Source organism: Phaethon lepturus, unplaced genomic scaffold (assembly GCF_000687285.1).
Source record: "Phaethon lepturus isolate BGI_N335 unplaced genomic scaffold, ASM68728v1 scaffold3987, whole genome shotgun sequence".
Classification (NCBI taxonomy): Eukaryota; Metazoa; Chordata; class Aves; order Phaethontiformes; family Phaethontidae; genus Phaethon; species Phaethon lepturus.
The window spans coordinates 96,040-110,414 of record NW_010550986.1 but is presented as its reverse complement, the minus strand read 5'-3'; the positions used below and the strand labels follow the sequence as shown (position 1 = coordinate 110,414).

The following is a 14,375-nucleotide window of genomic DNA, read 5'->3' as shown; positions in this document are numbered from 1 at the left end:
TTGAATGAAAATGAGCGGTGCAGAGATCCCCTCCCTGCCTGAGTACAAAGACCTTTTTGTTCTTCCCTTTTTTGTTTCTTCCTTTATTTAATTGATTTCTCCTTTGAAGTGAGATTTGAATAGATAAAGCAATGGCCAGACAGATACCATATTTTGCTGCCCTCTCATTTTCAGAAAGCAAACTATACAGATAACAGAAGGACCAAGAAGCGTGGCCATTGTACTTGTGAAAAATTTAATTGGCTGTTGTAGAAAAAAACTTTTAAATTTGATCAAGCAGATAAATGAAGGAGGAGCGTCAATTACATTTTGTTTGGTTCAGTTGTCTATAAAGAAAACAAATTCTTATAATTTACGTAAGAAATTCTTACATTAATTTCTTAATCAGGCTTCACTAACTTTGTCTTTTCCATCTCTTCTGCATCTTTTCCTTCCTTCTCCATGCTCAAAGTGCAGAACTGAGTTTGCTTCCCTCCTCTATCCCTCCACTTTTCTGTTGTATCTTCCTACCTTCATTGTTCATATTGCCTTTTACCTTGTTTTCTTTGCTCATTTTCCCCCACAGAGATTCTCATTCTTTGGAATATTTATTCCACATCATGAACAAGAAATTAAGTGAAATAGGATCACTGAAGTCAGAGTGTATAGCACTGCAGAAACTGGGCAGGTTGTAAAATCAATCATCTTTTTCTCCCCACCCCCCCACCCCTTTCCTATTTCCTTTACCTTCTTCCTATTGTATCACACTTTCCTTTCCTTCTGACTCCCATCGTTACCACAGTAGTATTTCCCCATCTGCAAAGAGAACCAGGCAGCATAAGCAGGCTCCTTTGCTGGACAGAAGATAAAGGAGGACATAAAATCTTTGCCATAAATACCTTCAAAATGGCTTTAAAGCTTTAGATTTGATTGGCTTGGCTTGTGGTACAAGACCATATAGCTTGACAGCTCTGACAGCCCTCATGAACATAGACAGTCAGCCAGTCTCTCTTCTATGTTCTGTTCTTTATTATTTGCCATCCATAAACCTCCTCTTATTTGAAATGAAAGTTTGACTGAGATATCTTAAATCCATGCAAACAGAGCTAGCAGGGAACATAAATAACATATCAAATGTGAAAGTAACAATGATTCCCCCCTCTCTTTCTTGCCTGTCATCTTTCAGTGGAGAAAGTGGTTCTGGGAAGACCGAAGCCTGCAAACAGATAGTGAAGCACCTTGTTTGCAGAGCCAGCTCCAGCAGAAACACCTTTGATACAAAGATAAAACATGTAAGTACCATTCTGATCACTGAATAGAACAAAGCAAAAATCTGGCCTCTTGGATAGGCAAAGGCATTTGAACCGTAAGGAAAAAGGCATCTGCTATGCAGTTCACAAAGGGTTTGTTTTCACCACTGAAGTCAAAGGAAGTTTCGTTCCCTGAATTCGCCTGAATGGGAGCAGGATTAAGCTCACATTGATGTGATGAGAGGAAACCAAAAAGTGGAGGCCAGGTTTGTTGCTGTGTGTTTTGGTGACTTTGGAAAGCAGTGTTTCAGTGAATAGGAAACATTTGTGTGATAAGGTACTGTCTCCTAAATGTGTACTAATTACCTTCAGTCAGGAAATAAGTTTATCTGTATGGTTGCGGTCATGCTTCTCAGTAAGAAGTGCTGAGGCATCTGAAGTAACAGCATGTAAGACAGAAACTGGAAAGCTGCAAAGACTGAACAAAGTTACATGGCCCAGTATTTATATACTAAATATACTTATGAAATAGGCAAGAGTTCTGAATATTTGCTCGGTCATATTTAATTCCCACAGCAAAACCAAATTCTGCCCAACACGTAACATGAAATCATGAGAACCTCCTTCGCGTATCAGATGAATTTGTCTCTAGAACGCTGTAAATGTAAAGTTTTCATTTGTCTGAACATTGCAACTCATGTTTCACTGTTACAGCTGTAACACTACTATAAAGGTTCATGCTGCCATTTTAAACTATGCTGAACACCAGATTGCCAATTCAAATTCTTTCCAAAAATTGCCTTTCCTGATGAAACTTCTCATCGGAGATCCTAGATCAGAGACAGGTTTACATGCAGTGTTTTAGCACAGTCTGCATTGTCATAACTCAGCTCTGAAGTTCATACTTTAAAAAAAATATGTTTGGACTCTTTTACCCACTCTGATGATCTTCCTCTACAGCACTTACAGTCAACCCAAGTTATGTGGTTTTTTTAGCTTTCTCTTGCCACATGCATGATATCCAACAGAACTCTAGAATCATTTGTTCTGGTTATTTTTAATAGCATCACATGCATCATTCAAAACACACTTCTTTCTTCCTGAAATATGCATGAGTCAGTCCAACAAGATGATAAAAGAGTGTCAGAAGTACAGCTGACACTAGCAGACAACCTACAAATCAGGATTATTGGCATGTGGAAAAGCCTACAGATACACTGGTTCATATTTTGTACATTCCAGATGATAAGGTAATAAAAGTTCTATGGATTTTGGTTGGATTTTAGAAAAGAAGTTTGCATGTGTGTTTTCTGAAGACATTAAAAAAGCCTGCTGACACTGAAAACACTACAAATGAATAAGCTGTAGCTTTACCTTACTTCGTGTGGTCATAAAATTACCACGTTCAAGTGTTTTTCACAATGTTATCTGATTCATTGATGATGTTCCTAAACTGACACATTTAATCTAGATTTCATGTGGCGGTGTTAAGAATACCCTTGTTATTTTTTCAGTTTTTTAATCTAAATTTTAAAGTTTAGTGTTGCAATAATGCCATTATATAGGGAAAGTACACTTTTATTTTACTTTTATTTTAAATCCAGGAGTCCTACAAGTGATACCTATTTCTACCACGTATTTTTTTACCTATTACCTACAGAGGTTTACTTACAGTTTTGAACTGATCGGTTCACCGATGTTATTCAAGTAGAACTGCAAAATTCCGGTCAGATCCTCCAAGTCTTTTTCCTTCCTAAAGTTCAGGTTCAGTAATGAGTAGAAGAACTAAATAAATAAGTAGCTTTGTGAATAGGCAACTGAAAACTGTGTGTTTTGGATACAAATATGGCAGCAGTAAGAATCAGGAGGTGTGGGAAGTAGTCTTGTCTCTGCTGCAACTTGTATCCTGACCACAGGAATATTCCCAGGGACAACCATCATGATCCAGTGCAAATGAAATAAGATGTTTTGCTCGGTTAAGAAGAGGAATCAGTGTGGGAAGGGGCTGAACAGGTGTAATTTTCTCCACCTAAAAGTTAGTTAACTTTGTAGACTATTAACCTACTCTATGTCGTAAACTGAACAACAATACGTAACATGCGGTTGTTACGGCTCTGTGACACAGTTTAAATCCCCAACAGGTTCAGAGGGCAGCATGTGCCAGGGACCATTCACAACAGTATGTCCACCCTATTCTACAAAAGAAGAGGTAGATGTCTGAATGTGAACCTTACCATGCCACTTACCATAGAGGATAGAGGGTCCTGCTCTTGGTCCTGTTTAGTTTAATAGTATAGATGCAGACATATGTGTCAATGAGCCTTAGTCAATGCGGGCAGACGAGAATCATCACATATTAAGAAAAATGTGTTACTGTTTGATCGTAGAAAGATCCTTTGTAACTAACTTAGATGGGACCCCTGACTTTAGACAGTGAAGGTAGATGCAGCAAATCCCACCCATGGAGAATCAAGTAGAGATTCTGGTTTAGTTGCCTTAGATGGTGCTTTAATGAAGACAGTAGCCTGAATTCATGCCTCTTGCAGTTATGCATAACCCTATTAAAGTTAATAAAGCTGCACAAGTTAAACCAAGTGCTGAATTAGCCTAATGAGCAAATATGTGCTAAACAATGCTTCTGGAGTGGAAGAAAAACTAGCCTGACTAGTTTTCTGCTGCCACCTACTGCACAAATAGCTGGTTTGATTAATAATTCTGAAGGGTCTGATTTTTAGAGCTTCTGTCTTTGTGATTAGAGCCACATATTATCTGTGCCACTCCACGGCCCTCTTTCCTCCTACTTCTCCCCATTTAGGTCATCCAGCTTCAGCAAACCATGGTTTCATCAGAACAATAGTCTGTTGAGGCCACATTGCAATCAATTTCTTAGGATGCAAAAGAGGAAAATGCTGAAGAGAATCCATGTAGCATAAGGAAATAATTATACATTAAAAAGGTAAATACAGAGAAAACATGAATTAAAGATGGAATATTTAATATTTTACTATTTTCTAAAATTTTAATAATCTAAAAATAATTGCTGTGACCAGGAAAATATAACATGGAAATGCATTAGTGAGAGATGCCATTAAAAAATCAGAATCCGTTTTTTTCCTCACTGTTTTATTATTGTAATACTGAAGTAATTCTATCTGAAATCAGTCATTTATGCCATTTCTGGCATCGTATAAAGCTTCTAAATTCCTCTGTCTGGTTATCAGTATCAACTGACTGTAACTTTACAAGCATAACTGCTTTCAAAGACTCTAATCTTTTTGCTAAGCATGGCCAGCTCTGGGCATATGACTCCAGTCACTTGTATCCCAACTACCTGTAAGAACACAGGTCAGGTGTGAGCCATTGTCTTCCCCTTCCATTTACAACTTCCACTACTCTGACAGCACTATTTTTTTTCTTTCAAGCTATCTTACTTTAATTTGTATTTAGAAAAAAATCTTTCAAGGAATGTGTTAAATTCCAAGCTGAAAAGTGGTCTTTTATTTTTTCCCAGTTATTGATCGCAAACCAACCCCATTGATGTTTATTAAATTATCTTCCTGTTTATTTAATCTCTTATTACTTCTTTACCATTGTCTTGCAGGTAAACTGTATCTTGGAGGCCTTCGGACATGCTAAGACACCCTTAAATGATTTTTCCAGCCGTTTTATAAAATATTTTGAGCTACAGTTTTGTGAGAAGAAAAAAACATTAATTGCAGGTAAGTACCATTTAATCTGTTTACTTTGGTAACACCCACAGACTAGGTGATCAGGGATCTCAGTATGCCCTACACAGAGTTCGGCATCAATGACCTTAAAGCGCGTGGAAGAGGCAAAGGCGTTTTATGGCGTGTCAGCGGAACATGTTTAATAGCGTGTGAATTCTTGGCGTGCGAGTAGTGCGCAGTTTTAAGAGGGAGCCCTGGTAGTGTCACCACTAGGTGGCGGAGAAAGACAAGAAAAAAAATTACCACCACCAATTCCTCTTCCATTTCCCAGGAAATCACGTTTCCCTTTACGCCCGAGATTAACGAACCGTGGCAGTTGTGTATCGCTTTACTGTGAAATAAAAGTAACAGAGAGATTAATTTTTGCGTTTGTGTCTAATGTTGCATTGGGTATTTTAACTCATCTGGTTAGGGCAAACAAAATACAAGTATACTCTGTAATACTGAAATGAGAAGTACTTTATTACAGCTGTGAGCTTCTTCTAAAGGAACTTGGAATCATTCTGATGTTTATTCTTGTTAGAGGTAAGATAGTGTGGAATTTGCCCCTGCTTTCAGAGTAAGTGGGAGTCTGCTAATCCCAGTCAGCGTTCATTAGTGAAGAAAAAAAAAAAAAGAATATTGGGCAAAACTTCAGTTTGATTCAGAAAACTGTGATCTTTGGAGGCAGTCAGGGAGACGTTTCATTTCTGATCTGCATAGGTCATCATGAAGTTACTCTGTCCTAAAGTAAGAGGCGTGTGCAGAAATAACTGCACACAGACAGTTTTCTACATGTATTGATCTTCCTGGATGGGAAAGCTTTATGGTGAGACACACTTTTGACCCAAGTAAATTAGATTCCATTGGATAAACATTTCCAAAACTACTCATTCTTTATCATTGCAAATGTGTTTATGCTTTCAGAAGAGTTTCCTAAAAAAATTACTTAGAAATATTTCATAGTGGAAATTACAATTCATTTTCTTGAAAGAGTCCACTGTACCCTAGCAAATATGATAGTTTCTTCAGTGAAAATGTCACTGTGTGGGAAATTACTATCACTTTTTTCTGGTTTGTTATACAATAAACACAGGATATTTGTAAAGAAAATGTAAAACTAAAAATTGGGTTTTTTTTCGTTAATGAGCTGTTGTGGGAGGAATATAAAGTAAGTGATATAAACATTAGAATGGACTAAGTAGCATCTGAATTGGGCTTGTAAAAATAGAGTTCAATCCCCAAAGGTAACATTTTATAAATCCTTTGTATTGTATATATTTAGTTTGAGTATATTTATTTATCACAGTTACATTGTGTGCACACTTTTTCTCTTTTTGCTACACACACAGAGCACAAATGCAAACAGATGAAAATGGTACCTATTTTGAAAAGTCAAGCACATGAACATTAGGAAATTCCAGAACTGAAGTTGTTTGAGATACTCTTGGGTTGCCTTGGCATACAAATTTAATGCTGTTGTTTTCCCACCTCCCCCCAGCTTCATTCAGTGCAGAGAATGTCCTGTATTTCTTCACTGATCTGCTACTAAATAGTTTGTTTTCCTTTAACTGATTCATGTCTGGCTTGTGCCATTTTGTTCTGCTCTAAAAACAGAATGCTAGTTTTTCTGTGGATTTTTGATTTTGTTCATCAACATTTTTTCACTGTATGAGTACTTCAGAAACATAAATGTCTTCATTTTCACAGTACTTCTGACCTAAGGTTGTGTCATTCAGTTCCTCAGATAAGGAATGGAAGCCTCAAGGCCTCAAGACCATGTGTTGCTACAGTTTTTGGGTGCCCTGCTTGAGGTAGCAGGGACTTGAGTTTCCAAGCAGCTTTACCAAGACTTGTTAGTTTAATTCAAAACCCTTATCTGTGAATGATATAAATGTGGAATCAGTTAACTAGGCTTTTTTGTCAGTTTTCTGGTACACTAACACTGTGTTGTTATCACTTTCAATTCATAGGCATTAAATGAGAAAATCTAGCGCTAGTCAAGTCCATTAACAAATATAAACAAATTAGTTATCTGCCCGACTATTCCACAAATATTTAGGAATTGAATCAATAACTTTTAGGAAATCTAATGTGGCCAAAAGTTACATAATTTACAGTCATAGGATCATATAATCATAGAATCTTTGAGTTGGGAGGGACCTTATGAGGTCGTCTAGTCCAACCCCACTCCAGTGAGCAGGGACATATTCAACTAGATCAGGTTGTTCAGAGCCCACTCTGACCTGGCTTTAAATGTTTCCAGGGATGGGGCATGTACCACCTCTCTGGGCAACCTGTGCCAAAGATTCACCACCCTCATTGTGAAAGATTATATCTAGTCTAAATCTGCCCTCTTTTAGTTTAAAACCCTTGTCCTAATTGCTACAGGCCCTGCTAAAAAGTCTGTCCCCATCTTTTTATGGGCCCCCATTAAGTACTGGCAGGCTGCAAGAATGTCTGCCTGCAGCGTTCTCTTCTCCAGGCTGAACAACCCCAACTCTCTCAACCTGTCCTCATTGGAAAGGTGTTCCATCCCTCTGATCATTTTGGTGGCCCTCCTCTGGACGTGCTCCAACAGGTCCATGTCTTTCCTGTGCTGAGGGCTCCAGAGCTGGATGCAGGACACCAGGTGGGGTCTCACCAGAGCGGAGCAGAGGGGCAGAATCCCCTCCCTGCTGGCCACGCTGCTTTGGATGCAGCCCAGGATATGATTGGCTTTCTGGGCTGTGAGCGCACATTGCTGGCTCATGTCCAGCTTTTTGTCCACCAGGACCCCCAAGTCCTTCTCAGCAGGGCTGCTCTTGATCCCTTCATCCCCCAGCCTGTACTGATACTGGGGGTTGCCCCAACCCAGGTGCATGGCCCTGCACTTGGCCTTGTTGAACCTCATGAGGTTCACATGAGCCCATTCCTCGAGCTTGTTGAGGTCCCTCTGGATGGCCTCATGGTGTCATCTGTAAACTTGCTGAGCGTGCATTTGATCCCACTATGTCACTGATGAAGATATTAAAGAGTACTGGTCCCAATATGGACCCCTGAGGGACACCACTCATCGCCAATATCCATCTAGACATTGAGCTGTTGACCACTACCCTCTGGATGTGGCCATACAACCAATTCCTCATCCACCAAACAGTCCACCCATCAAATCCTTGTCTCTCCAATTTAGAGAGAAGGCTGTTGTGAGGAATCATGTCAAAGGCCTTACAGAAGTCCACATAGACAACATCGGTAGCTCTTCCCTTGTCCATTGATGTGGTCACTCCATCCTAGAAGGTCACTAGGTTGGTCAGGCAGGACTTGCCCTTGGTGAAGCCATGCTGGCTGTCTCGAATCACCTCCCTGCCCTCCATGTGTCTTTAGCATAGCTTCTAGGTGGATCTGCTCTGTGATCTTTCCAGGCACAGAGGAGAGACTGACGAGTTGGTAGTTCCCAGGGTCCTCCTTGCTACCTTTTTAAAAAAATGGGTGCAATGTTTCCCTGTTTCCAGTCTCCAAGGTCTTCACCTGACTGCCAGGACTTTTCAAGTATCATGGAGTGGCTTAGCAATCACATCTGCCATTTCCTTCAAGACTCTGGAATGCATCTCATCAGGTCCCATAGACTTGTGCACGTTCAGGTTCCTCAGGGGGTCTCAAGCCTCATCTTCTCTTACAGTGGGAGGGACTTTGCTCCTCCAGTCCCCCTCTTGCAGTCCATCCCCTCGAGAGGTGTGGGAAGAGACACTGCCAGTGAAGACTGAGACAAAGGAATCGTTCAGTACCTCAGCCTTCTACTCATCCGTTGTTGTCAGTCTGCCAGTCTTGCTCATGAAGGGGGGTACACTTTCTGTGACCTTCCTTTTCTGGCTGGCATACCTGTAGAAGCCCTTCTTATTATTCTTTGCATCCCTTGCCAAGTTCAGCTCCAGCCACGCCTCGGCCCTCCTGACCTCATCCCTACAAAACTGGGCAGTGTCCCTGTACTCTTCCCAAGATACCCGTCCCTGCTTCCACTGCCTGTGCATTTCCTTCTTGCCCTTGAGTTTGCCCACCAGGTTTGTCCACTCAGCCATGCCAGCCTCTTGCCTTCCTTTCCTGGTTTCTCACACCTGGGGATCAAGAGCTCTTGTGCTCTATGGAAAGCATCCTTAAAGATCTGCCCGCTCTGTTCTGCTCCCTTATCCTTGAGGGCAGTTTCCCAGGGAGCCCTATTGACAAAATCCCTGAAGAGCTGGAAGTTTGCTTTCCTAAAATTCAAGGTCCTAACTTTATTTTTTGCTTGCCCCTTGTCCCTCAGGACTGTGAACTCCACCGGTGCATGACCACTGCAGCCCAGGTTGCCTCCAATCTTGAGGTCACCAATTAGCTCACATGCATTGGTGAGGGTCTATTACCTGGCATAGGAAGTTTTCCTCCATGCACTCCAGGAGTCTTCTGGATTGCCTACAGCTTGCTTTCCTACTTTTCCAGCAGATATCAGGGTGGTTAAAATCCCCTAGCAAGATGAGAGCCTGTGAGCGTGATGCTTCCTGGAGCTGGAGTGAGAAGGCTTCATCAATAGACTCTTCTTGGTCGGGTGGCCTGTAGCAGACACGAACCACATGATTCCCTTTGTTGCCTCGGTCCCTGATGCTTACCCGTAGGCTTTCAGCCTGCTCATGGCTGTTCCTCAGAGACAGCTCTTTGCACTCCATCCATTTCTTGACGTAGAGGGCAACGCCTCCATGCCTCCTTCCTCACTTGCCCCTTCTGAACAGCCTGTAGCCATCAATAGCTGCACTCCACTCATGAGATTCATCCCACAAAGTTTCAGTAAGGGTCATAGCTTTCTAGCAGCACGATGGCTTCCAGCTCCTCCTGTGTGTTGCCCGTGCTGTGTGCATTGATGTAGAGGCACCTCAGCTGGGCTGTCGGTTGTGTCACCCTCTTAGAGGAACCTCCTTTAGATCCTCTGAGGTCTTTCTCTCATGCAACAGACTGAGGGGCCTTGCTAGCACCCCGTCCCTCTCACCTTGGTGTGTCATCCCACAGCTTGTCATGGGTGAGCCTGTTATTATCCCACTCCCCTACTCGAGTCAAGAATGAGAAGTCCCAGTACAGCAGTGAAAGTGTTTTTTATATTTTTTTAAGTTGCAGTTGTTCATGCTGTTTGATTTGCATTGTAGATGTTGCCTTTTCTAGGCTACTGTTAAGCATCACTTTTGAGTAAAATTTTCCTAGATTTACACCCCTATAAATGAGAAAAATCAGGCCTGTTTTCTTTGGCTGGTTTAAATCCCACCCAGTGATTCTCTGTATCTATTTGCAAGATCATCTGCAGCAGTATTTACTGTCTTCCACTGTTTAAACATGAATGAAAAATGTAAATATGCAGAGCACCTGATTCTGCTGAGACATGACTTTATAACTCATTGAGGCAAACTGGGCTAAATGTGTCTGGTTTGTAAACAAAAATCCAAGTGACAATAGACTGCCTCCATTGAAGGGTTTAGATTGTCTACACTCCTTAACAGATGGATCTCAAGGGTGAAGATCCAGAAAAATTTACTAAGGAAGGGGCATGCAAAGTACATCTGTACATTTTTATTACAGAGGGTGGGCTCAAGGTAGCATTCCTTGCATTTTGAATGGACATCAGTGAAGTTTGTTACACCTTTTTGCTCACAATGAAGTTCTTTTATGCCTAGGCCCTGGAAATGCTTCAACTTTTGTCAGATAAGGTTTATTCTTATAACAGAAACTTCAATATACCTAAATAACAGAAACATTGGCCACAATCTTCATCTACAGCTTTGATTCGGTCTTTCTCATAAACTGGATTCTTGCCACAGACTTTTCAAAAGAAGGATGGAGCTCTTGAGCATGGTTCTACTCAAATGCAGTACAGATATCTGTAGAGGTTTTATGTGTCTTCTCTGACTCTTGTTTCTGATGAGGTGTGCTGCAATGTTGGGTTCAAACAGGAGTTTTTCTGTGACAAGTGGCTTTGTGGCCAGGTACGTTTCATTGCTTTAGTCCAATCAAACAAGTGGAGAAGGTATAACGCAGATTAAGTCACTGTTCTTTGTGGCTGGATAAGATAACATAGTGGGAACTAGTAAAAAGTCTTACATCAGAACAAACATAGAATAAATGACAAGCCAGTAATTCACACCTAACAGAACTCAAAGACTGATCTTCTGTGAAAAAATCATAATAATTCATGGACAATGATTCACTGCATCGTAGTAAAAGACTGGTTATTTCTTTATTTCCAGAAGTAAAATTACTGTATTTTATTTTTATTTGGAAAGGGAGAGAGAAAATGGTCTTTCAGGTAAGTTGACATCATTCCTAAGATGAAAGGTAAGGAAGAAAGCTTAGGAAGAAAAAATCAAGCCTGACAAACTTATTCTCCAGATTTTCCTGCCTTGCTCTTCAGGCCTCGCTTTTTTCAGTCTTCATGTTTTGAAAGGCAAGGCCTGATTTTTTTTTTTTTTAAAGTTGCACTGAAAGAAGCAGAATGCGTATCCACTTGTGTGTCTTTCTTACAAACATTTTTTATCAATTAAAAAGTTCCAGATGCGAATTTCCTTTTTTTGATGTAAGAAAGACTGCAGCCAGCTAAGCTCTCTGATGTGTTTTTGTACCGTGTTTCAGCCCTGAACTTTCAAATGTTTTTTTTTTTTGTCTTGAGCAATAGCTGTGTTTAGGACAGCAAGGTTTTTGAGAAAGACCAATGTAGTTTCAAAGACTGCATAGCTGGTAGAAAGGTTTCACTGGCCACACTTTCAATACAGAGTCCTCTTGCTGACTTTGTAGCTACTGAGTAGATCAAGTGATCTGTTAAAGGAAGTACAAATTTCCTTGTGCCTGTAAACACAGTTAACATTGCACAAAAATGGCAGACTTTGCTCTGGAACACTGTTATTTTTCTCTTTTATTTCACACACAGATTAAAGGACATAGAATTTCACTTTGTAGAAAAACATATTACCATGATAGTTTTCTTTATGAGTTACTATAGCTACATTAAGATGGTGCTGTATTTGATTCTTGCTAGTCAGAAGCTCAACAATTCTTAACAGGTCTTTCCATCACTGGAGATGCTAACTGAGATGAACAGTAATTAGCCTTATTATTCAAATGAGTGACTTGAAATACCTGAAAAAGGCTGAATTAATTTGTGTCATCTAAATAAGTGATGTTGCCCATCATTAACATTAAATGTACTAATCAGATAGATGACCTCCAGGAAAATTTTTCTTTCTTTTACTAATCAATGAATGTTAAAAACACCTGAGTGATAGTTATGAAAGCTTTAGTGAAGATCATTGCACAAAAAAAGTGATTAAAGATTAGTAATGGCCTCTTCTCAAATTAATTGGTGGTAGGTTTAGTTTTACTGAGAAATAACTTAAAAGCACAATAAAAGATGGAAATCATCCTTCAGGTTCATCTGTTTTGTTTTACCCTGTAGGAATGGCTGCCAGGTAATGATTGATTCTGATTAAAGTGTTTGTCTGGGCCAGTCCTGCCATCATGGGTTAAGATTGCTTCGATTTGTAGTGTGCCGCAAAGTTAGCGGAGCCAGAAACATATCCTGCTACCAGCTTAATGATTTCCCAAGCGTGCCCTTTTGCTTCCAGCACAGTTCTTTTTTCCGTAGTGTAGCAACAGAGGGCTAGATGGCTGACACACAATTTCTCATGATATAGGTTCCATAACAGCAGGAGTTCACTTCTACTTTTTGTAGGATGATTAAATGGGCCAGATCATGTCTTCTTGGTTCAGCAAGTCAGCCATACAACTCTTCTCTGTCAGTCCTACTGTCTCTTCTGTAGCTAGAATCTGAGGCATGCTTTTGGTTGCCAACACATATGTCAGGCCATGTCTGTGGTATTAAATAAAAGAAAGGGTGGAAGATGCCCCTGGGTAGTGAACCACTGACATTCTGTACTGTTTAACTGGGATGTGTCTGGGATGGTTTGGCCTGTGCGGAGTAGCACTTTGTGAGACCTTGCATACTTGTAGTTAACTGCTGACACCTTTCTCAAAACTGTATGTTCAAGTTTCATTGATTTTGTTTCCCCCCACTCTACACTGTCTTTCAACAACATTCTCACAACTTCAAGTAACTTCAAGTTTGCTGTGCTAAATTTAACAGCATAGACAGAAACTTAGATCTCTCTAAAAGACAGGAAAATACTTAGATCACCTTTAAAAAATAATTACCAGACAAATAGGAATGGTATAGCAATAACCAAGCTAGCTCTGAATGAGCTACTATGGATATTAGCAGCTGTCTGGTGGCAGGAGCATGACATTCTGGCTTCTAGCCTAGTCATTAAGCCAATGCAATTACTGTGCTTCTGGTACATACTCTCACGCACCAAGACCTAACCTGCATAACTTCGCTCAGCATTGCATTGGGCAATACCTTTGATTCCAAAGAGGATTCTAAAAATACTGTTTCAACTATCCTCATCTTTAGAAGTCTTTAAACTCCCACTCTGCCCCTAAACTTCACAGCTCTCATGCATCTGAAGTTGTGCTTCTGCATATGCCTAGAAATGCAACAGTTTTGACTTCACCGAGTAACTCAGTGCTATTTCATGCTTAATCCCAGCTTGCTTCAAAACAGTAAAAAAAAAAAAAAAAAATTATAAAAACCAATGAACAATTCAAAAATGGTATGTGTTTAGAGAACATACTTACTGTGATACAGCATGCATGTACCAGTATTTTCTATCACTGAATGTTTCAAGAACTACTTCCAGTTCATAAAGGAAGGAGTCTTAGATGAGTTGGATGTCATCCAGACTACAGGAAGCTATGGCTTAGTATCCTCCTCTGCTTACAGGGTTTCAAAAATGTTGCTCCACTATTGCTAAGAAGTGCACCTTATCCTCTAAATTCAACAGTCTTTTCCAGGGTAAGGATGCTTGCTAAGACCCTGAGAAAGCTCTGCCATATTGCAGAGATCGAAAAGCATAAAGCTGCAACAAAATGTACTGCATCCTGGTGGTGGTGGTGCTTGGTTGTGTGTGGAGGGACATGCTTCTGGTCTTTGCACACCGCTAGTATTTAAGCAATGATGAGATAAAGTGTACCAACAGTGGGGTAAGTGGGAACTGGCATCAGGTCCTTACAGGGAGGGCCCTGACCTCTAGCTACAGCTAAGCGTTCCTTTGTTCTCTTTATCCTACTGCATCTGGAACTGCCTGGTGATGTGGAGGGCTGAAGACTAGTCTGCCCAAAACAGTGAATCTCCCGCTGTCCCTTCACAAATACCTCTAAAATGCCTGAAATCTGGTGAAGCAGGTGAATGGATCTGAGGGTCCGATATTTCCTCTGCTTCTGTGCTTTGCCTCTTTCAGAACTTTAGTGGGCCTCAGGTTATGTGTGACCCTGTAATCAGCATTTCTATAGGCAAATCGTGGTCAGGTTCATCCTCCTTCACCTTCTTCCCAGA

General features: G+C 40.6%; 1 protein-coding gene across 1 annotated transcript in view; it reads left to right on the top strand.

Moving 5' to 3' along the window:
* Positions 1-14,375, top strand: part of LOC104623571 (unconventional myosin-XVI-like) — a gene marked incomplete at both ends in the record, with an annotated part of 123,630 nt that overhangs the window by 17,212 nt on the left and 92,043 nt on the right. The window contains 2 exons of the mRNA XM_010290702.1: positions 1,166-1,271; positions 4,831-4,948. Of these exons, the coding sequence (XP_010289004.1) occupies positions 1,166-1,271; positions 4,831-4,948 (224 nt within the window). The remainder of the gene's footprint in view (positions 1-1,165; positions 1,272-4,830; positions 4,949-14,375) is intronic.